Genomic DNA, 24,598 nt, shown 5'->3' on the forward strand with positions numbered 1-24,598 from the left:
CCAGGGTCACTCAGCTTAGGTGATGGCATGGCCCCTGGAACTGAGCTGCCGTGACCCCTGTGGCATTTGCTGCACCGGGACCTGACCTACACAATTCAGGGACCAGGACCGTGGTCTTAGATGGAGGTTCAGACGCAGGTTCACCCAGTTCCTGGGCCCCAGATAGGCTTCAAGGGGAAAAACACTGCAAGAAGAAAAAGAAAGACTTGCCTGGAGCCAGTGGCCCGGATACCACCTGCCAGAACAAGGGGATGGCATATAGGATCTTAGGACACGGCAGTCCTGCACACATGGTGACCATGCTCTCACTCGAACCCAGCTCCCCTCTGGCCAGTGGCTCATCTGCCCTGTGGGACTGCGGGTTCCCAACGCGGTTCTCCCGGGAGAAACCAGGCAGGGGCTAGATCTTGGAGCTGATGCTGAACACACTCCATCCCACCAGACAGACGTGGGAGGCGCCCCAAAGAGGCCAGCGTTGCTTGAGCGGAGCGGCGATGAAGTGACCTCTGACTCCTTGCCAGGAGGCCACTTAGCGGCAGCCGCCGGCACACCGGAGACACCCAATCCATCAGCACCGGCCATGTGATGGGCCGGCACCCAGCCACGGCCGTGAGGGGAGCCATTGGTGGGGGGGGGCCAGACGCCGCTCAGGGCCCTGCCTCAGAGCTGGGAGAGGGCCGAGGTGGCCAGCCTGAGGGAGCCACCTTGCTCAGTGACAGGCTCAGGGTGCTCAAAGCCAGCTTGAGCCCCACTCCGCTCACCACTTCCCAACTGTGCATGGCCGCAGGCGGGACCCCTCACTACTGACCTTTCTGTTGCTTCTCCTGGAAATGGCCTAGGTTGTACTTTAGAATCCCTGAGGAGCTGTGGAAAAATTCCAGGGCCAAGTGGAATCCTTCCTCGGAGATTCTATCGGTCTAGTGATGGGGTCCAGGTGTCAGGATGTTTAAAAAACTTTCCAAGTTTTCATTCTAATATGAAACGCACATTGCAAACCACTGGGAAAGACGCTGGGGACTCCCCAGTCCCGCCTGTCTCCACACGCTGGCCCCCAGCACCACAGACTCAGCACCCCCAGGTCTGAAAGCATCTTCCTCTCCCCACTGGGATGTGTACCCCAGGAGCATTGACTTGAACTGGAAACAGAGCGGTTGTTTTTGGTTCCTCAACCTCTCTCACCTCAAACACCCTCAGGTCTGGCAAAGTACCTTTTAAATGCCTCTTGAGACGAGGCGCTTTTCTCTGCCCCAGTGCCTCCTACGACTTGGGCAAGGCAGATCTCAATTCTCCCTTTATGGGACTTAGTTTAGTGAAAGAGGAATAGTCCTGTGTTTACTACTCCACCCACAGTCCTGGACATTATCCCAGACCTCTCTGGTCGCCCACTGTAATTTGGATGCTTGTTTACAGCTTTATTGAGGTTCAACTGACATAGGTTAACATGAATAATCTGACACATTCAGTTTCAGTATGTTTTGACACAGGTATGCACCCACAGAATCTTCATCACATTTAGGATAATGGACACACACATCCATCACCCGCCAAAGTCTCCTCCTGCCTCTTTGCAATCTCTCCCTCCAGCTTGCCACCACGTCCTCTAACAACTCAGTATAGATTTATTTTCATTTTCTAGAATTTTATATCCTCTTTTTTGGCCTGGCTTCCTTCATTCAGAGTAATTATTTTGAGATGCGTCCATGTTGTGGTGTGTTTACATCTCAATTAGCTTGTTCATTCATTCACCCACTAATGGACATTTGGGTTGTTTTCAGTTTGGGCTGCAAACAAATTCATAGCTCTTGCTATGAATACTCCTGCATAATTTTTTGTGTGTGTGGATAGATTCTTTCATTTCTCTTGGAAGATTCCTAGGAGGGGAATAGCTGGGTCATGAGGTACATGGATGGTTAGCATTTTAAGGAATTACCACTCTGTTTTCCAAAGTGGTCATTCCATTTTACAATCCCACCAGCCATGGATAAGAGTTCCAGTTTTGGCCTGCCTTTTTTTTTTTTGTCTGCTCTGCATGGCATTGGGATTCTAGTTCCCCAACCAGGGATCAAACTCACACCACCTGCATTGGAAGCACAGAGTTGAAACCCACTGGGCTGCCAGAGAAGTCCCAGGCCCATTTTTTCAAATTGGATATTTATCTTATTGCTACTGCTAAGTCACTTCAGTCATGTCCGACTCTGTGCGACCCCATAGATGGCAGCCCACCAGGCTCCCCCGTCCCTGGGATTCTCCAGGCAAGAACACTGGAGTGGGTTGCCATTTCCTTCTCCAATGCATGAAAGTGAAAAGTGAAAGTGAAGTCGCTCAGTCGTATCCGACTCTTAGCGACCCCATGGACTGCAGCCCACCAGGCTCCTCCATGCATAGGATTTTCCAGGCAAGAGTACTGGAGAGGGGTGCCATTGCGTTCTCCAATCTATCTTACTACTTAGTTGTAAATTTTCTGTGTGTATCCTTTGTTGGATATGTGTTTTACAAAAATTCCAGTCTGTGCCTTGCCTGTAAAATTTTCTTAAGAGTATCTTAGGGCTCCCCTGGTGGCTCAGTTGTACAGAATCCACCTGCCAATGCAGGAGACCTGGGTTCGATCCCTGGTCCAGAAAGATCCCACATGCAGCAAAGCCCATGCACCACGACTATTGAGCCTGCGCTCTAGAGCCTGTGTCCACAACAAGAGACGCTGCCACAATGTGAAGCCCACACACTGCTTGCCACAACTAGAGAAAAGCCATGCAGCAACGAAGACCCAGCACAGCCAAAAATAAATAATTTTTAAAAAATGATAGAAGAGCTAACCTTTTGCATTTTATTTATTGCAATTTATTCCTCCTTTTAGTGTTTGTACTTTTTGTATTGCATTTCAGAAATGTTTTCCATGTCCAAGGTAATTTTAAAAATTTCCTCTATGTTTTCTTCTAGAGGTTTCATAGTTTTTGTTCATACTAGTAGGTCTATGATCCATTTTCGGAGAAGGCGATGGCACCCCACTCCAGTACTCTCGCCTGGAGAATCCCATGGACGGAGGAGCCTGGTAGGCTGCAGGCCATGGGGTCGCTAAGAGTCGGACACGACTGAGCAACTTAACTTTCACTTTCCACTTTCATGCATCGGAGAAGGAAATGGCAACCCACTCCAGTGTTCTTGCCTGGAGAATCCCAGGGACGGGGAAGCCTGGTGGGCTGCCATCTATGGGGTCGCACAGAGTCAGACACAACTGACGCAACTTAGCAGCAGCAGCAGCATGATCCATTTTGACTTAATTTCTGTATATGGTATGAAGTAGGGTGACCTCGACCAGTCCGACTCTTCTTCCAATTGACTTCCCTCATTGAAGGATGGTTTTGCCAAAATTCAAACCTTACCATGTTACTCCTCTGCTTAAACTCAGCCTTTACGGTAGAAACCAACACAATTATTCATTACAGTTAAAGCAATTGTAACTATTATTATAATATAATACAGTCCATGGGGTGACAAAGAGTCGGACACGACTGAAGCCACTGAGCGCACATGCCACTTCTCTAGGAAGTGAAAATCAGTCCAGCCTTCATCTGCATCCTCGGTGGCACAGAGGAGGCCTGGAGTGGCTGTGGAGGGAACCACCCTGCACATTATGGGCACAAAATGTTACCTGCTCCTGGATGCGTTGCTTCCAGGATGCACCAACCTCAGGTCTGTTCCCTCGAGAGCATCCCTGGGGATGGAGGAGCTTGGCTGGGGAGAGAGAGAGGAGAGGAAGCAGAAGCTGAGGGTTTGCCAACGCAGGTGGGGGAAGGTGAGGACAAATGGGCCTCAGCATAGAGTGGGGTGTGGGGCCCGAGTCAGGGCACAGGGGCCAGCCCCGGTCAGGGTCCCCCAGGAGTTCCTGCGTGAGGTCGCAGGGCCCCTGGGCAGCTACAGGCCTGTTGCACGGGCCTCCCTGCTCCGGCCAGGCGAGGGGGTGAACCTGAGGTCACCCCAAGCCTCTTGGTGCGCTCTCAAACAGCCGCCTGCCCCAGGAGACCTGGGAAGCCAAGTCAATAACGTGAAACCATAAAATCTCGAAGGCGTTGAACACTTGGACGGAGGAGCAGACGCGGCACATGGGGCCTTTTCCCAGGCAGCTCGTGTGGAACCAGCAAAACAGATTTATGAGGTTTGTCGGGGCGGGGGCTAGTCTGAGACGTGGATGTTTCTAGAGCACAGGAAGGATGATAAATGGAAATTAATCGCACGGTCCTCGTGGCCATGATTTAAGATGCATGAACGCTGCCTCTTTCTTTTGTGTGCTTTGTTAGGGTGTCATTTGCAGGAACATAAATGCATTTATTGGCTCTTTTACGGGCTCTCCCAAGACCATCAAACCCCAGTCCTCTGTTGTCCGAAAGGCGGGTGATCGGGGATGCTGGCCTGTGTGTGTGTATGGGTGGGTGGGCAGCGAGCCCGTCCTTGGCCCGGACCATGGACTCCCAGATGGAGCCACATGGCCTGCCTCAGTGTCACAGGGTCCGTCTAACTGTCTGTGGAGTCTCTGGACAGACCCTGAGGCTTCAGGTGTAACAGCGTTCACACAAGTGCACAATGCAGCCTTTCCCAAGCGCGAGGGTTGGTCACAGCGATGGTCAAGGAGCTTGGCTCTCCAGGACCATCCCTCCCCGCAGCCTGGATCTTGGGGGACCGGACCATTTTTGGGCACAAGGGGCCCACTGGGAAGCCTCCAATCCTCCCCGTACCTTCCCTCACCATCCAGAAAGATGCTGTGTCAATTCCTCAGGCAGCCCCTGAAGGGTGTGAGACAAGTGGAAGCGTCTTAGGGTCTGAGGCAGCCCGGGGTGGGTGAGGGGAACAGAGATTGTCCAGGCCTGGCCACTGCAGGCTCTGAGGGTTCCCAGGGGAGCGCCCTGCCCACTCAGGTTAGTGGACATGGCTTGTAAAAGATTTGTTGTATAAATTTGCAGCAGCTTTTTGCCTGAATAGAATAGAAATAGAATGGCACCTCAGTCAAGTCCGACTCTTTGTGACCCCATGGACTGTAGCCTGTCAGGCTCTTCTGTCTATGGAATTCTATTGGTAAGAATACTGGAGTGGGTAGCTATTCCCTTCTCCAGGGCATCTTCCCAACCCAGGGATCAAACCCGCCTCTCTTGCATCTCCAGCAATTGGCAGGTGGGTTCTTTACCAAGGTCAAAAGACTCAGAAGACCCCAGCCCCCTTAGGGGCTCCACACCCTTGGAGTAACCTCTCTGTCCTTTCCAGGGCACCCCTGAGTCCCCTGCCTCAGGTACAACCACCCCAGCTTCAGTTCCTCATTCAGCCCCAGAGGGCTTGGGCTGGTCTCCAGTCTCCAGCGACAGGCGAGCCCTGGGGGCTGCAGGAACATAGCTATGGTTCCAAGAAAGGGAGACCCTGGGAATCCAGCACTATGGCTGGCAGGCATCCCAGGCAGATGGCCTGGGGAACCAATCTCTGCAAGAACTTTACAAACCTCCCCTGCCTGCCCTTGGGAGCCACAGGTGGTAGTCCCCTGACCACCACTATCAGTCTCTAGAGCTCCAGTCCTAAGAGACAAGGGGGCGCCTGGGAAGTGTTACACAGCGCCGCCCGGCTGTCAGCACCCGCTAAGGAACCGGCAAGATCAATAACGCTCTGCCATCCTGCACACCACGCAGCCCTGCCACCTGGCTGCATCCTGCCCTCGAGTCCACTCCCTGGTCCGCAGAGCTACAGGCCTCTGGCCACAGTCTTCCCGGGTCATTCGAGCCAGGGGACTGGCGGGAGACCTCAACCCAGGATCACACAGCTACGTGAGCATTCCCCCAGTTTCTAGAGTTAGGGGCACCAACCTTTGTTATCACACAGCGTCAAGGTATGAACTCAGGTGATCTGCCGCACCCGGCTTCAGGGTGTCTGAGACCTGCTCCTTTATTTTGCTTCTTAATGGACAGAGGAGACAGGTCTAAGTGGCTGCCTGGGTCCCTTGTTGGTTTCTTGGGACATCGCAGTGATTACCACCTTTTTGCATCTGGAATGGAAAACTCTTAGGCCTCCGAGGGGTTTTCTGTCCCGTTTCACAGAGAAGGTTTTTCACTGGCGAATTGATGGGGGTACTTCAGGGAACCTACCGAATTTTACCAGGTGTGTTTTCCTGGGAAGAGCCTCAGAGATTAACAACGGTAGCCGAGGGAGAGAGGGGCAGAGGGACAGACAGGCCGTAGGACTGTAGCCAGAGGCCAGCACAGCCCTTCTAGACGCCCAAAGGCAGGCTGCGAGGCTGGTGTCAACAGAGCCTCCCTTCTTTTTTTTACTGTTTCTTTATCGACCTGTGGCTGCGCTGGTCTTCGTGGCTCTGTGCGAGCTTTCTCCAGGTACAGCCGGTGGGGCTGCTCTCCAGCCATGGCACCCCGGCTTCTCATGGCCGTGTCATCTCTGGGTGAGGAACACAGGTTCTGGGGCGCGCGGGCTTCAGTAGTTGCAGCACGAATACAGCCTTCCTTCTACCCAAAAGGAAAAACCGAGACCCAGACAGGTGAGTGACTTGGCCAGTGAAGGAGAGAGGGTGCAAGGAGGTCTGCCAGCATCCCTGGCCTTAGCTCTCCAGGCCGTGTCACCGCAGCAGAGATGGGGCAACAGTTGACGAGCTCAGGCAGGGTGTGTGTGTGTATGCTTGGGTCTGTGTGCGTGCCTTCCCCAGGCCCCCAACACACACACACACACACATGCACATATAGAGGCATACACATGCACCCTACGCGTGCACGCCTCCTGCCCTGCTCACCCAGGGCCCCTTGGTCGGCCTCCCGTGGGTGACAAGCCCTCCCAGCAAGCCTGTGGCCGGCGAGTGAAATCCAGTGAAATGACAGACGAGGAGCCCGGGGGCCCAGGGCCCGGGCGACGAGAGAGGTCTCAGCAGGATGGCATGCAGGCCCTGTCCAGACTGGGGCGTCACCCAGAGTGAAATGAGGCAAACAGCGAGGCTGTAAACACGGGCAGACAATGGGGGAGACAGGCCCCGGGGTTCCATAAAGAGCGACGGGTCCGGCCAGAGCTCGGGGCCTGCTTGGCTCAGGGGCGGCAGAGAGGGCGCGGGCGGGGGGCTGCTCCGGGCTTGGCTGGGACGGCCGTCTCGGGCCACGGCTTGGCCAGTCCAGCTCCAAGTTGGCTGGGAGGCCTGGCCTCCACACAATAAACAACACACAGAGAGATAAATCGCAAATGTGTCTGGAACTGGTGGGGAAAGGGGAGAGGTACGTGGGGGTCACCAGGGGGCCCGTCTCCTTCCTCAGCTGCTGCTCCCTGGGGAGGAAGGCCCGGTGATCCTGGGGAGCCCCCATCCCAGAGCCCACAGGATGGCTGGGGGTTGGGGGTGGTGGGCCCGGTGATCCTGGGGAGCCCCCGTCCTGGAGCCCACAGGATGGCTGGGGGCCGGGGGTGGTGGGACAAGATGGGTTGTCCTATGTGGGACCAGAGGACCTCTGGGGTGAATTTCCACCTGGAAAATTCCAAAAGCCTGCGAGGGCTCAGTGTGGAGTAGGAGGGCTGGAGGCGGGGGCGGGCAGCCTCAGGCCGGGGCAGTGGGACATCAGGGAACCCACAGAGCCCCCCTGAGCACCAGCTGCCTTGGGACCCCCACGTTCCAGGCAGAACATGCTGCCCCTCCTCCAGCAGAGGACGCGGGCGTTATCGGAGGGGCTTTCTCGTCCCTGCCTCCTCTCTGCGTCCCCCTGCCCAGCCCTGAAAACTCTCCCTCTCCCTGGACTTCTCAGGTGCATGGCACCTCCACCTGCTGCCTGGCTCCTTGGACTCGAGCTCCCCCCAAGGCTGCGCTCTGGGCACGGCCACCTGAGCGCCCCAGGCCCTCACAGTGCAGGCCCTGAGCGACCACATCCTCGCCCCCCTGCTATGGACCTGCCTCCACTGCCCAAGCCGGGCTTGGGGGCCTGGGCCTGACACCCCCATCGTCCCCCTGCCAGCAGGCCCATCTATTTCTCCTTCCCAAACGCCCCCCTCCTCATGCTCTCCCATCCACCCACCATCCCTCGGCACCTCGGCTTGTCTCCTGTGGTCCACATGGCAGCCAGGATCTGTGGGACTCACCTGTCTGACCCTCCTGCTTCCTTCCCGGTGCCTCTCCATCTTCAGGACAAAGCCCAGCCTTAGGGAGCCATGGACCCACCATCTTTCATCCATTATTTTCCCTCCTCTACCACTTGACACCCAGCACAGATAGGACCACTCACTGGGCCTTAGATTCACCATGCTTCCCCTACCACCAGGTCCTTCTAGAATGTTCTTGCAACCCACCCTCTCTGTCTGAGCAAGAGTCACGGCTCTGCCCCGTGAAGCTGGTACAAGAGAGGAGACACAGGCTCACCCTAAAACGTAAGTTAGTCTGAAGGGGGAGACATAGCCGTGGCTCAGAAAGCCCAGTCTGAGGAGGGTGGTGGGCAAGGCCCTGCTCTGAAAAACCCTCATCAGGGGAGGGAGGTGTCACCCTGCCCCGGTTGCTGTGACCTGAGGGTAGATGGGGCCCTTCTCTGACTAGCCTCCATTCATCAGGCCTACTCTGGGAGGGTCAGCGGTTGGGGGCCTGGCCCCAGGCACCTTCAGCCCCAGGGAGGGCCTGTCAGCACAGGGCACACGGCCTGCATCCGTCTGCAGGAAGCCAGTGCCCAAGCAATGCCAGAGGGATGCCAGGCACGGGGCCAGGCCCGATGACGGTTTGGCCCTGCCAGCCACTGTGGGGCCAATGCTGGGCGCACCCAGTACCAGCCCTGCCGAGCAGTGCAGAGGGGCAGACGGGCACCCATGTGCCCGTGACTTGGGAGGCCCTCCTCCCAAGGCAGAGACCTCTGGGACCATTCTGCCATGCTCACCTCCCACAGGGCCACCTCAGTCTGGCTTCTACAGGGCTGATGCATCCCAACTCCCTGATTCTTCAAGAAGAGGTTCCTAGTGTCTCACACCAACAAGAGGCTCCCCAAAGAAGGAAGGAGTGGAGGTAACCATCTACCAAGCACGCACAATTGAGGGCAGGAGGAGAAGGGAGCGACAGAGGATGAGATGGTTGGATGGCATCACTGACTCAATGGACATGAGTTTGAGCAAACTCAGGGAGATAGTGAGGGAGAGAAGCCTGGTGTGCTGTAGTCCATGGGTCGCAAAGAGTTGTACATGACTCAGCGACTGAACACCACCACCACCTCACTGCCTATGAAACACCAGGGAAAAATATCATTGTAGGCTCAGAGTGGGTAATCAACTGCCCCACGGTACTCAGCTAGGAAGTAGGAGAGCTTAAAATGAAAAGGCGGGGTGGGGTGGGGGCTTCCCTGGTAGTCCAATGGTTAAGGATTTACCTGTCAATGTGGGGAACACGAGTTCCATCCCTTGTCCGGGAAATCCCACGTCCTGCAGAGCAACAAAACCCATGCACCACAACTGCTGAGCCTGCGCTTTAGAGCCTATGCTCGGCAACAAGAGAAGCCACCGCAATGAGAAGCCCACGTGCCGCAACGAAGAGCAGCCCATGCTCTCTGCAACTAAAGAAAGCCTGTGTGCAGCTATGAAGACCCAGCACAGCCAAAGATAAATTTAAAAAAATTTTAATTAAGATGTATATATATACACATATAGCTGATTCACTTTATTGTGTATTAGAAACACAATATTGCAAAGCAACTATATTCCAATTAAAAAAAAAAAATTAAACCCAAGCGATCCCATGCCAGGCTACTGCAAAACAGGTCTTGCTGGGCCAGGGGCCAGGCCTCCCCACTTAGACACCAGTCACCTGCACCTCCCCTCACCTCTCAGGTCCTTCCGGTCAGCTGCCTCCAAATCCTGTGGTTTTGAGCATAGCTGCCCTTGGCGGTCCTGCTTGAGAAAGTTGTGCAATATTCCAAGAACACCTCAAGTGTAGGGAATGGATGAATGGATGGATGGATGGATGGATGGATGGATGAAGGTACTTCCTGCATGGCCTCTCTCTGGGGCAGACCCTGCGCTGAGCACTGAGGCCGCAGAGAGAAGCAAACAGGATTTATTATTGCCTCTAGGAGCTTTTATTATAGTGGGGAAGGCAGGCTGAGACCCACATCCGAGCCACAGAGCATAGTGGTGCATGTGGGTGCACCATGCCAATTGCCCCAGGCCAAAGGAATCAGCAGAAACACTTCATGAAGGGGCCGTGGTTAAGGCAAATCTTGTGAGAAGAACTTTCGAGGCCTGGGACTAGAGGTGCTGTCAAGCAGCCCAGACTTTCCAGGGACCAGAGATGTTTAGCTAGAAGAGAAACTGGGTCCTGGAGAGCATGGATGCCTTGGGACACCAGGGGCCTTGACAATTGGCTAAGGAGCTGGAACTTTCTCTGCAGTCACCAGGGAGCCAGGGAAGATGTAAGGTTCAGGGTGACATGGCCCCCATGTGCCTCTTTTACAAGCCCACCCTGACTGTTGATAGGGCAGGCTGGCAGGCCTGGGGGTAGGGGGCAGGTCTCTGGCAGAGGCTGGTGAATGATTGCGTAAGGGATGGAGAAGTCTGTCCTGGAGCAACGACCGTGTGGCTGTCATTAGAGGGCTACCAGGATGCTTCTGGGGAGTGAGGGGCTGGCAGTTTCACCCACTGAGATGGAACCTACAGAAGAGGGGCGGGGGGAGGCGGCTGATGGGCAGCCACCTGGGGCCCTCCAGGGGCAGACAGTTCAGTGTCTGGGCCTCAAATGGGTCCTCTACCCTGGAAATTCCCTCCTAAAAAGCCCAGTCACTCCTCACCTCCCACCCTAGATAGCTTGCCCTAGATGGGTGGTGGGCAGAGGGGCAGTCCTTTGCCTGGGTGGCCAGGAGCCCAATCACGGCCAGAGGCAGACCCAGAGGCCTGGTGCCCCCGTTCAGCAGGGCTGTCTGTCCACTGGCAGACCCCAGGGCCGGCCATGTTGGGCGGCAGAACTGGTGCTCTCTGGAGGATGGCGGTCTAGGCATCCAGGCCCACTGGTGTGGGACGCTGTGCCAGGGCCACGAGGGGAGAGGATGGTGGCCCCAGGAGCTTGGGCGTTCCGGCCGCCCGCAGTGCAGCAGGCAACAGGCCCTGGCAGAGAGTGGGCTGGACTGTGGGTGGCAGGGAGCCCTGGCCCGCAGGCAGTTGGCTGCGGCCACAGCTGCTCATCTTATTTTCCACTCCTCCCCGAATCACCATCCAGCTCATCCCAGACCCCCACAGGCTCTGGTCAAGTACATGGAGGAGGGAGTCTTGCAAGGGGGCCATCAGACGGCCCTTTGTCCAGCTCAGCCCTATTCTAGTAAAGCAACTTGGGCTGGTGACTTGAGTTCTCTGAGCCTCAGTTTCCCTGCAATGACACAAGGGTCTTAATTTGACATGGTGCCCAGGCTCTAGCTGGACTCTCTGAAGGGCAGCTCTTGTTGACAATGGACAGGCAGTGACCGCTCCCAGAAAAATGGTGAATAGGACGGAAAGTCTCCTGACAGCTCGGTGGCAAGGAATTCTAACGTTGGGTTGGGTCCCTCTCTTGACTGGTCTCCTGAAGTCCCCCCAGGGGGACTACCAGACAGGACCCTGGTACCAGAACAAGGAGGACAGGACAGGAAAGAAGGCCAGGACTCCAGCCAGCACTGGGCCACCAGATGTCGTGATGTTGGACAGTCGTGCCAATGGTCAGAATGACCCCTCCAGCCCAGGAAGGTGGGAAGGAGGGAGTCCAGGGACAGCCCTGGTTCCACCCTTGCCTGGCCCCCCTCTGGCTTAGTCTCTCCTTTGTTCTTGCTTTTTGCTTGTTTTGCTTGTTGGCTTGTTGGCTTTTGGCTTTTTGCCTCAAGGCATGCAGGATCTCAGTTCCCAGATAAGGGATAGAACCTGCGGCCCCTGCAGTGGAAATGCAAAGTCTTAACCACTGGGTACAATGATGACCTCCAAGGACCCTGTTAGCATTCAGCTTTCAGGACCCAGGAACCTCTATACCCACTGGCTGGGCATCCATCCTTTTGGACTCACACATGCCATGCCCCCACTGGGCTCCAACATTTGCTCAGTTCCCCTTAACTGTAATGCCATCTTTCTCCTCTCTGGTGACCTAAGCCCCCAAGGCTCCCAAGGACCCACCCTACCCAGCCTTTCTGGGGTCCTTGCCCTGAGTCCCCCCAGAATCTCATGCTGAGCCCCCACAGGCAGGCCTGGAACAGCACACTCCCTCTCAGCCCAAATCTGCTGCCAGGGGCCCCATCCTCTCCCCTCCCTGGCCCAGGCCATGGGCTCCAGGGCAGGAGCCAGGCCTCAGCGTCCCTGTGTGCCCCTCGCAAGCTCCCAAGTCAACAGGAACTCAGAAAAGAAAGCAGAAGGCTCATGGGCCTGGCTGCCAGTCCTTGCTCTGTCACTTCTGAGCGGATGACCTCAGCAATTCTCCCTGCCAATCCCCACCCCATCCCCCAGCTGAACAGCCAGCTCTGTGTCCCCCTCTGTAAAGTGCAGGCCTGGGGCGCCAGTAAGAATCTGAGCTAAGTGCCATCCGTGGATGATGTCAGTTAATCCTCATTGCAGGCTTAAGAGGTAGAGTCTAATGTTCACCCCCTGTTTATAGATGAGGAAATGGAAGGTTTGTAGAAAGAATGAGTGACTTCCTCAAGATCTCAGAGCTGGTAAGAGGTGGAAGCTGGAAAGCACTCGGGCCAGCTGAAGGGCTACCCTGCCGAGCAGCACACCCTCGAGGGAGTGGAGGCTGCAGACACACTTTGCCCCCGTCAGGAGCTCTCCGTGGAGAAATGGAGGTTTGTTCTTGGAAGAGGGGGGACCCGGAGAGAAGTGGTAACTTTTGGAGGCTGCACCAAGTCCGTGGCACTCTGGCTGACTTCTACTTTGGGTTCTTCCCCTACCCTATCTCCTGCCTTCTTTGAGGTTATGTGTGAGGACAAGCTCCTTGGCCCCTTGACTCCTAACCGGGAGCTGCCCCCGGATGCCCAGGCATTGCCTGCATGGACTCTAAACCAGTCACTCCAACACTGGGCCACCAATACCATGCAAGGCAAGAGTCCCAACTCATGGATAGATGTGAGCCAAGAGGCAGCAGAGAGCTGCAATTCTGGCTACATGCCACATCCAGGGTGAACTCTCCAAGCAGATACAAGACTGGTTGTTAAGAAATATCTAGTGATATTAGGGGTCCAACCTGGGAGCTGGGCGGGTGGAAGTGGTGGTGATGGTAGAGGTGGTAAAGTTGGTGGAGGTAAGGATGGAGGCAAAGGTGGAGGTGAGGATAGAGATGAAGATGAAGGTGCAGATGGAGGTGAGGATGGAGGTGAAGATGAAGGTAAGGATGAAGGTGAGGATAGAGATAAAGATGGAGGTGAGGATGGAGGTGAAGATGGAGGTGAGGGTGGAGGTGAAGATGGAGGTGAGGGTGGAGGTGAAGATGGAGGTGAGGGTGGAGGTGAAGATGGAGGTGAGGGTGGAGGTGAAGATGGAGGTGAATATGGAGGTGAGGATGGAGGTGAGGATGGAGGTGAGGGTAGAGGTGAAGATGGAGGTGAGGATGGAGGTGAGGGTGGAGGTGAAGATGGAGGTGAAGGTAAAGATGGAGGTGAGGATAAAGATGAGGATGGAGGTGAGGGTGGAGGTGAAGATGGAGGTGAGGATGGAGGTGAAGATGGAGGTGACGATGGAGGTGAAGATGGAGGTGACGATGGAGGTGAAGATGGAGGTGAGAATGGAGGTGAGGGTGGAGGTGAAGATGGAGATGAGGATGGAGGCGAGGGTGGAGGTGAGGGTGGAGGTGAAGATGGAGGTGAGGATGGAGGCGAGGGTGGAGGTGAGGGTGGAGGTGAAGATGGAGGTGCAGATGGAGGTGAGGATGGAGGTGAGGATAGAGGTGAAGATGGAGGTGAGGACAGAGGTGAAGATGGAGGTGAGGATGGAGGTGAAGATGGAGGTGAAGATGGAGGTGCAGATGAAGGTAAAGATGGAGGTGAGGATAGAGGTGCAGATGGAGGTGAGGATGGAGGTGAGGATAGAGGTGAAGATGGAGGTGAGGATAGAGGTGAAGATGGAGGTGAGGATGGAGGTGAAGATGGAGGTGAGGATGGAGGTGAAGATGGAGGTGAGTATGGAGGTGAAGATGGAGGTGCAGATGGAGGTGAGGATGGAGGTGAGGATAGAGGTGAAGATGGAGGTGAGGATGGAGGTGAAGATGGAGGTGAGGATGGAGGTGAAGAAGGAGGTGAGGATGGAGGTGAAGATGGAGGTGAGGATAGAGGTGCAGATGGAGGTGAGGATGGAGGTGAAGATGGAGGTGCAGATGGAGGTGAGGATGGAGGTGAGGATAGAGGTGAAGATGGAGGTGAGGATAGAGGTGAAGATGGAGGTGAGGATGGAGGTGCAGATGGAGGTGAGGATGGAGGTGAAGATGAAGGTAAAGATGGAGGTGAGGATAGAGGTGAAGATGGAGGTGAAGATGGAGGTGAGGATGGAGGTGCAGATGAAGGTAAAGATGGAGGTGAGGATAGAGGTGCAGATGGAGGTGAGGATGGAGGTGAAGATGGAGGTGCAGATGGAGGTGAGGATGGAGGTGAGGATAGAGGTGAAGATGGAGGTGAGGATGGAGGTGAAGATGGAGGTGAGGATGGAGGTGCAGATGAAGGTAAAGATGGAGGTGAGGATAGAGGTGCAGATGGAGGTGAGGATGGAGGTGAAGATGGAAGTGCAGATGGAGGTGAGGATGGAGGTGAGGATAGAGGTGAAGATGGAGGTGAGGATAGAGGTGAAGATGGAGGTGAGGATGGAGGTGAAGATGGAAGTGAGGCTGGAGGTGAAGATGGAGGTGCAGATGGAGGTGAGGATGGAGGTGAAGATGGAGGTGAGGGTGAAAGTAAGGGTGGAGGTGAGGGTGGAGGTGAAGATGGAGGTGAGGGTGGAGGTGAGGGTGGAGGTGAAGATGGAGGTGAGGGTGGAGGTGAGGGTGGAGGTGAAGATGGAGGTGAGGGTGGAGGTGAAGATGGAGGTGAGGGTGGAGGTGAGGGTGAAAGTAAGGGTGGAGGTGAGGGTGGAGGTGGAGGTGAGGGTGGAGGGGAAGATGGGGGAAATTACAAAGATGATGGAGACAGTGGCAGTGACAATGGCGGGGGTGGCAGTAGAGTGGTGGAGCTGGTGGGGACAGGTCTGGGGTGACAGTGCTGGTGAAAGTGGTGGACAGGCTGGAGGTGACGATGGAGGACATGCTGGACATGCTGGACGTGCTGGTGGCAGTGATGGGGGTGGTGGTGGGGTGTTGCTGCGGCTAGTGAAACCGGAGGCCTCAATAACACTGAGACTAACGGCCAGAGAATTACTGGGAGTAGCTCTTGACTCAGAACCCTCTCCACCAAGCATCGACGCTCCTCCAGACATGACTTTCAGTCAGAGAAGCCCCTCTGGCCAGTCAGTGTCACTGATGAGCATCTGGCTCCAGATAACATCACGGGCAGGAAGGGGACCCAGCTGCCTCCCAAGCATTAGCTAATGTGAGTGGAGCATCAGCCATGACTCAGGCAGCTGACAGGGTAGGGGCTTCCAACTCAGTGAGAGGCCTAGTGCCCGGGGTGCCAGACAGCTGGGAGGTGGCCTGGGGATAGGCCCTCCTGTTCTAGGAAGGAAGCAAGGCCCTGGCCACAGTCAGGCAGGAGAACAAAGGATCTACTGGGCGGATGAGGAGCAGATCTGAGCCCATGGGGCCAGCAAGGTGGGGAGCTGAGAACGACACTGAGCAGGGAGAAAGGGCACGCTGGGTACCAGTGCTAGGTAGGCTTCTGGTCTGGAGGGAGCTGCCAGGGGTGGGATGACGAGGTTGATGGAGGTATCTGAGGCAGAGGGGTTGGGGATCTTGCTGGCAGCAAGGGTAGAACAATGACAGCAAGAAGATTCCAGGAGTGGTCCAAGCATGGGCTCCAAGGCGGCCACTGGGAATTCCAGCATCTTTGGCAAAAGGTCACAAATTCCTCCTCCATTGTTGACATCAACACACGAATGCTGCAGGCCCGCCATGACCGATGTTCTAGCTTTTCCATTACCCGCAGGCTGTCTGCTCCCACACCCCCTCCACCCCCCGGCGCGCCCGCTTCTGGCCTCTGCCAGGACCCTGGTGAGGTGCTGGCCTGGAAGAGCCTAGTCGGGGTGCCGGCCAGGCTCCCCTGCGTGCTGCCTGGGCAGTGGGCCTTGCCAGGTGTCAGACTCAATTTCCCAATCCTTCTTGCTCAGAGAACCAAACATCTCCCTCCACCCAAGCTGGGTCCTCCCAGGCCGTGTCCTTGGCAGCAAGGAGATCCTTGGGGCGGCAGTCAGACTCACCAGGCCAGGCGGAGCGGGGAGGGGGCAGAAAGCAGAAAGGTCATTCATCCAATTTGTCACCCACCTCTCAGAAGGCCACTGGCCTAAGGGAAGGGAAGTGTACGCTGCAGTGGATGGAGCAGCCAGCTGCAGGCCAAGTGACTGGAGATGGCCGGGGCGGGGGACGCGCCACCAGAGAGTCCGGAGTCCTGGGTATAAGCCCTTGACTCACCCTCTCCCTGTACCCCACTGGTAAACAAGGTGGGTGAGCGAAAGAACATCTGAGGCCCAGCCCACCGTCCGTGACTCAGCAAGGTTCCCTCCCTCCGCCAACCCCACGTCCCTTGCACAACTTTGCACTCATTGTTTTAAAAAAATAACAGTTTGATTGTGATAGAATTCACACACCCTACAATTCACCCATTTAAGGCATACAACTCAATGGTTTTTAGCATATTCACAAAGTCAGACACACATTTCCACTGTCTGTTTTAGACCATTTTATCACCCCAAAAAGAAAGCCTTGGTCTCTCACCCCCTAACTCCTACTCCTTCCAGACTCCATCTCTACTCCCACCAGCCCTACTCTCTATCACTACAGATGTGCCTGTTCTGGACATTTCTTGTCATCATTGCTTCCTTAGAGAAGGAGGACACTGGGTACACTGGATCTGCCTGCTGCCCCCAAACCAGCCCCTCCCTAGGGCCCCTCCTGCCCCAGGCCCAGGGCTCCAGGCTGCCAGTGCTTTGGGGTACAGACTCTCTAACCAGCCACAAGTCTTGTCTCTTTCCCTCTCAGTGTCCTCCCAGCTGACCCCCTCTCCCACAGTCCACTGTGACGCTGTCCGCTTCTCACCGCCCCTGGGACTGTTCTAAAGTGGAAAGGTAATCAAGTCACCTGGAAAGGCCCAACAGGTCTCTGTTACCCTAAGGGTTCCATCCAGAACCTCGGCCCCAGGCATTTTCGTCTGGATTCCCAAGAGGACAGTGTCTGAACTAGACCGTGCGTTTGGGAGAGGATTTCAAGAGACAGGATGGAGGAGGAAGGAAAGCATGAAGGCAACCTAAGGATGCTCTCTGCCACAGGCAGCAGGGGCCCAGTTCCCCCGGAACCTCCAGGCTTACACAGAATGCCAATCTGATTGGTCTGTCTGAGTGACAGGAGATGGGTGTTTTCTTACTGGCTGAGGGTTGCTGCTAGGGAAGTGAACCCCACCCCAACATCCCAGGTTGCACTCGTTGTCAGGCAGAGAGGACCCCTGCTTAGAAGACTCTGAGACAGAGAAAGATTCTGCCATGAAGGCCATGCAGGACTCCACCCAATGCCTGCCGCTGGCTGTGTGCCTTCTGTGAACATGGGCAGCGCCCAGCTGCCCCTTCTCCCGAGAACAGCCCTGAGCTGATAGGAGCTACTAGTCTGGATGTTGAGCAGCCTACGATCAATGGCCAGCTGAAACGGGGACTCCCTTCCTCCAGGAAAGCCAACACGTGGTGCAATGTATGCTCTAGAGTCTTCCCTGTGGATCAGGCCAAGAACACACTTTTCCTGAGGCCACATTCTGCTTCCTTACCTCATGAAATCACAGCATCTACTTCTAATACAGACTTAGGCTCTGTTTCTGGGGAGCCCAGAAGGAAAATGTGCCCCATAACCAAGAAAAAAAAAAAAATCAGTGAAATAGATCAAGAAATGACAAAGATAATCCAATCAGCTGACAAGACTTGAAAACAGCTATGATAAAAGTGTTCAAGATCTTAAAGGAAAAATAAATGTAATGAGGAGAGAAATAGAAGATATAAAAGAGAACCAATATAACTTCTAGAGCTGAAAATACAATGTCTGAAATGAAAAATTCATTGGATGAGCTCAGCTGCAGCTTGGAGGGGAAAAAAAAATTAAAAAGAATGTTAATATAGACTTGGAGACCTACAGAACAATACTGATTCATCTATTACATGTATAATTGGTTAGCATTTTTTGCAACAGATTTCTTTCTTTAAAAAATAAAGAAAAATAAAGGTATTTTCTGGCAAACAAAAGGTGAGAAAATTCATTGCCAGCGTACCCTGCCCTACAAAAAAAATTTAAAGAAAGTTTTTCAGGCTGAAGGAAAAAGATGTGTAAATATGATTTACCTGACAATGAAGAATACCAGAAATGACAAATAGGCAAATATGTGGACTAATATAAAACAGATTTTCTCTCATTTTTATTTCCTTCAAAGATAATTGACTTTTCTGTATACCTGAAGGAGAAGGCGATGGCACCCCACTCCAGTACTCTTGCCTGGAAAATCCCATGGATGGAGGAGCCTGGTGGGCTGCAGTCCATGGAGTCGCTAGGAGTCGGACACGACTGAGCGACTTCACTTTCACTTTCCACTTTCATGCATTGGAGAAGGAAATGGCAGCCCACTCCAGTGTTCTTGCCTGGAGAATCCCAGGGACGGGGGAGCCTGGTGGGCGGCCGTCTATGGGGCCGCATAGAGTCGGACACGACTGAAGCGACTTAGCAGCAGCAGCAGCATACCTGAAACTAACAGAACATTGTAAATCAACTCAGTTTCAGTGAAAAGTTGTTTGTTTTGAAAAGAAATTTAAAACATTTTTAAAGGGTAACTGACTTTTAAAGAAAAAAAAATAACACTGTATTGTGGAGTCTAGAACCTTCACAGAAGTAAAATGAAGGGCTGCCGCAGCACGAAGGATGGAAGTGGAAGTATACTGTCTTATATTATTCACAAAGTATTAGTTAATAGTTTAAAGATAGACTGGATCTTTAACTTGGATAAGTTAAAAATCCAAAGTACAAACTCTAGAGCAATTACACACACACACACACACACACACACAGAAGTAGCTAATGGGCCAAAAGTGATCAAAATGGAAGGCTAAAACCAAAAGACAAATCCTCAGTCCAAAGGAAGGGAGGGGGACTTCCCTGGTGGTCCAGTGGCTAGTTGCCATGCTCCCAGTGTAGGGGCCCAGGTTTGATCCCTGGTCAGGGAACTAGATGCAGCACGCTGCAACTGAGTTCACAGGCCACAACTAAAGATCCCACATGCCGCAGCTAAGGCCTGGCATGGCCAAATAAATGTAAACGTACAACCAACAAAGGAAGGGAAAGAGGCAAATGTGAACAGAGCTGAAGGAGCAAACAGAAAACAAACAGCAAGGCAGGAGCGTTAGACCCTAATGTATCGCTCGGAGCCTAGTCACATGGAGTAACGGACTGCATCTGCCCTCCCGCCTCAACAAGGAGAAAACCAAATAGAACATACGACACAGCGGTTCTTCAACACGGACAAGAAGCAGTACAGAAATGTGATCCCTAAGAGAAGAGGAAATAAGGTGAATTCTAAAACCTGGAAATTTTCTTAGATCTTAGGAAATTAATGTACTTCTAAATAATCCATAGGTCAAAGTAAAAAACCACATGAGAGATTAGAAACTATTTTGTACTAAATGGAAATGAAAACACAATACACCAACATTTGTGGACTGAAGCTCTAAAAGCAATGACTTAGAGGGAAATTATAGCTTTAACTGCTGTACAAAAGATAAAAAGTTGATAATCGATGAGTAAAGGGTCTGTCTTAAAAACCTAAGAAATGAAAGAGCAAATTCAACCTGAGATAGAAAAATGTGAAAAATAAAGATAAGAACATAAGTCAATGAAATAGGAAGTGGACAAACCATACAGAAAATGCTGATACCAAAAGCAGTTAATTTGAAAGGTCCAAATCATTAAAATATTTATCTATTGTTATATAACAATAGTACCATAAACATAGTGGCTTTAAACAGTATACATTAATTTTCTCTTAGTTTTGTGGGTCAGAGGTACAGATCAACTGGGTCCTCTGCTTTAGGACTTGACGAAACTATACTTCAGGTGTCTTGTCTATGGCTCAGCTCAGGAGGAGACCACTTCCAACTTATATAGTTATTGACAGAATCCAGTTCCTTATGGGATGCTGGGCTTGGAGCCTCACTTTCTAGTTTGTCGTCAGCTGGAGGTCACCTGCAGCTCCTGGCAACGTGGCCCTTTCCAAATGGCAGCTTGCAACATAGCAGTTTAATTCCTCAAAGCCATGGTGGAAGGGGGCCATCTCCTAGTACTGTGAATTATTAACTCATACAAGATAATCACATATACATAATCATGTACACTCCTTTACCGTTGCTATATTCTACTGATTAGAATACTTTGGCTACCTGATTCGAAGAGCCAACTCATTGGAAAAGACCCTGATGCTGGGAAAGATTTAAGGCAGGAGGAGAAGGGGGTGACAGAGGATGAGATGATTAGATGGCATCCCCGATTCAATGGACATGAGTTTGAACAAACTCCAGGAGACAGGGAAGGACAGGGAAGCTGGCGTGCTTCAGTCCATGCGGTCACTAAGAGTCGGACATGACTGAGCGACTGAACAATGACAACAACTGATTAGAAGCAAGTCGCAGGTCACATTTGCACTTGAGGGGAGCAGCTCACCCAAGTAAGTGACCACCAGAAGGTGGGGACCGTAGGGCTGCCGTACAGCTTTTGCCATGATTGGTAAAACCCAGACTGGATTCTTCAACCAAAAAATAGAGACTACTACGCGACCAATATTATTAGAGAAAGAAGGAGGATCGCTAGAGACTGTATACACACTAAGTAGATAACATGGGACGATTATGAACAATATCAAGTCAATATATTCAATAACAAATGGAAATGGACATATTCCTTAAGGACACAAACTATCAAAACTAGCATAGGAAGAAACAGAAGGTAAAAGGGCAAATTATAGCTGAGTGAAAAAGAAAAGATAAAAGGGAAGTAAATGAAATAGAAAAATGATAGAGAAAATGGAAGAAACCAAAATCTGGTTCTTTGAAATGGTAACAAAATTCGCAAATCTTTAGCAAGCCTGAATGAGAAAAAGAGCTGTCTCAAATTATTAAAATTGAGAATGAAAGAATAGACATTACTACTAACTTTACAGAAGTAAGAAGAGCTATAGGGCAGTACCATGAACAGCTGTATACCAATAAAGTAGATGACCTAGATTAAATGGACATAGTTAGAAATATTCAAACTACTAAAATGGGCTCAAAAGAGACCGAAAAGCTCTCTAACATGTAAAGAGATTGAATTAATAATAATAACTGTCCTCTGTCCTAAGTTGCTTCAGTCATGTCCAACTCTTGTGATCCCACCAGCTGTAGCCCCCCAGGCTCCTCTGTCCACGGGATTCTCCAGGCAAGAATACTGGAGTGGGTTGCCATGCCCTCCTCCAGGGGATTTTCCCAACCCAGGGATTGAACCGACGTCTCATGTCTCCTGCATTGGCAGGTGGGTTCTAACTTCTCACAAAGAAAAGCCCAAGATGCGATGGCTTTACGGGTGAATTTTGCCACATGTTTAAAGAAGAACTGATGCTAGAGGAGTGACACCAGCAAGATGGCACAGTAGGAGTTTCCTGTCGTCATCCCTGCCCGCAGGACGTCAGTTCTGGCTACCACTGATGACGACAGTACCTCTGTGGGAGTCCAGGAATCCAGCAGAGATGTTCCTTCACCGTCGGAGAAAAGAAAATCTGAGAACACACACATTGGGGACAGTCGATGAATACTTGCCCTTTGCCTATGGCACCCCCTCTCAAGGTGGCAGAGTTCAATGCCAAGAGACACCCTCTGGGCCTGTCATTTCTCCCAGGGAAAAATGAGAGAGCAGTAAGTCAACACCGGGCTTCCCAGTCAAGGTGGATGGCGCTCAAGAGGCTCACTTTTTCTAACCCACCCAGAACACGGGGTGGTCAGCACAGCTGAGGGGTTGAGAGAGGCTGGGAACACAAAAACTAGGGCTCAGAACTTATCCGAGGGAATTCCCTGGTGGTCCAGTAGTTAAGACTGTGCTCCCACTGCAGGGGGCATGGGTTCAATCCCTGGTCCAGGAACTAGGATCCCACATGCCAATTTAAAAGACAAAACAGAAGCTCATCAAGAGGCTGCAGATCCTACAAACCACTTTGTAGACTCCACCAGGAAGTCCACCCAGGAATCCCTTAGCAAGCCTCACCTGCAGATCCCTCAACTGGTCCAAGTGTATCCCCAGTGCTCTGCACACGTCACTGACCTCCTCTGACCAGCTCCCTGCACACACCCTCATGGACAGGGAGTATGAATCTTGGCAGACAACTTACAAGCACAAGCAGAAAGCTGCCGTGACTCTGGGACTGACAGAGGGCACCAAACTTGAGCATTCTCAGGGCACAAGCCTAGGGACATCAAACAGTAGCCTCTCAGCTTCTAGCCTGGCTTCATAGAATCAATAGAAGGCATACAATCTTAAGAATTTCCCTCCAAGGAACGTCCCTCGTGGTCCAGTGGCTAAGACTCTGAGCTCCCAAGGCACGGTGCCCAGGTTCGATCATATGCTGCAACTGAGAGTTCGCAGGCCACAACTAAAGATTCCACGCGCTATAACAAAGGTCCCGCATGCCAGAATGAAAACTGAAGGTCCCATGGGCCATAACTAAGACCAGGTGCAGCCAAATAAATAAATATGTAAATAAATATATATTTTTTAAATTTCCCTCCAAGAGGGCACATGAGGTGTGGAGTGGCCACAACCATAGGAAAGGTCTGAACCTCAGAATTCCTAGCTGGGCTGACTGGTGACAGTATTTCTCTCCCAGTAAAGACTGGAGCAGCTGACTACTTTTTCAAATGTGAAGACGACAATGCAAGACCTTGAGGAACACAAAAAAATTAAGGAAACATGATAGCACCACAAGAACACAGTAATTTTTCAGCAACTGAACCCCTCACATATGAAGGTTTACGAATTGCCTGACGAATAATTCAAAATCATCATTTTAAGGAAGCTCAGGGATCTACAAGAGAACCACAGCTTTCTTAACACGATAAAAGGCATTTATGAAAAATCCACTGCTAATGTCATACATAATGGTGAGAACGGAAAGCTTTCCTGCTAAGACCAAGAATAAGACAAAGATATCAGGGTATTTAGGCAAGAAAGAGAAGCAAAACCACTCAGGTTGAAAAAGATGAACTATTAACTATCTCTATGTGTAGATGACAGGGTGTTATTCACAGAAAACCATAAGAAATACAAACACATGCGCGCGCGCACACACACACACACCCCACACCTGTTAGAACTAATAAACAAACTCAGCAAGCTTTTAGAATATAAGAGTAATATTCAAAAATCAATTGAGTTTATTACATAAACTAGAAATGAATCATTCTAAAGGAAAGGTAATAAAACTATTCTTCTCACCATATACAAAAATTAACTCAGAAGATCAAAGACCTAAATCAAAGAACTAAAGCTCTAAAACTCTTAGAAGAAGATATAGTAAATGTTTGTGATCTTGGACTAAGCAGTGGTTTCTCAGATAAGACATGAAAAGCGCAAGCAAGAAGAGAAAAAATTAAGTAAATTGGATTTGATCAAAATTTTAAGCATTCACATTTCAAAGCACCGTCCAGAAAGTGAAAAAACAACCCACGGAATGGAGGAAAATATTTGCAAATCGTTTTTCTGATAAGGGACTAGTTTCCAGAATATATAAAGAACTCTTACAACAGCAATAAAAAGGTACATAAGTCATCCTTTAAATGTGAAAAGGATTTTAATAGACATTTCCCACGAGAAGATATACATGCAAATGGCCAATAAGCACATGAAAAAAAGTTCAACATCATTAGTCACTAAGAAAATGAAAATCAAAACCACACCATGATGTATCAAAACCACTATAATGGATGTAATAAAAAGAAAGACAATAAAAAGTGTTGACAAGAATGTGGAGAAATTGGAACCTTCGTACATTGCTGGCAGAAATATAAAATGGTGCAGTTACTTTGGAAAAGAGTTTGGCAGTATCTCAAAAAGTTAAAATAGAGTTGCCAAAGGAGCCATTCTACTCTTATGTATATACCCACAGGAGAACTGCCAGGACAGGGGAGCCCGGTGGGCTACAGTCCATACCGTCAGAAAGAATCGGACATACCTGAAGCACCTGAGCATGCGTACATACGAGAACTGAAAATGTATGTCCGCGTGAAAACATGTATGTAAATGCTCACTGCAACGTTATCCATAGTGGCCCAAAGTGGAATCAATCCTCATATCCATCACTGATGAATGGATAAGCATAATGTGGTATACCCATACGATGGAATAATCTTCGACCACAAAAAGATGAATGAAGTCCTTACAAATACTACAACATGGATGAATTTTGAAAACATTTTGCTAAGTGAAAGAAGTCAGCCACAA

The 24,598-nt window shown here is 51.6% G+C and overlaps 1 protein-coding gene across 1 annotated transcript in view; it reads right to left on the reverse strand.

Moving 5' to 3' along the window:
• Nucleotides 1–16,014, reverse strand: part of LOC129637660 (uncharacterized) — a 35,954-nt gene extending 19,940 nt beyond the window's left edge. The window contains exons 1-5 of the mRNA XM_055561881.1: nt 15,763–16,014; nt 15,200–15,271; nt 13,169–15,138; nt 10,441–10,538; nt 8,560–8,768 (exon numbers count right to left, since the gene is read on the reverse strand). Of these exons, the coding sequence (XP_055417856.1) occupies nt 8,560–8,768; nt 10,441–10,538; nt 13,169–15,138; nt 15,200–15,271; nt 15,763–16,014 (2,601 nt within the window). The remainder of the gene's footprint in view (nt 1–8,559; nt 8,769–10,440; nt 10,539–13,168; nt 15,139–15,199; nt 15,272–15,762) is intronic.
• Between the last annotated feature and the right edge of the window lie 8,584 nt (nt 16,015–24,598).

Source organism: Bubalus kerabau, chromosome 23 (genome assembly GCF_029407905.1).
Source record: "Bubalus kerabau isolate K-KA32 ecotype Philippines breed swamp buffalo chromosome 23, PCC_UOA_SB_1v2, whole genome shotgun sequence".
Classification (NCBI taxonomy): Eukaryota; Metazoa; Chordata; class Mammalia; order Artiodactyla; family Bovidae; genus Bubalus; species Bubalus kerabau.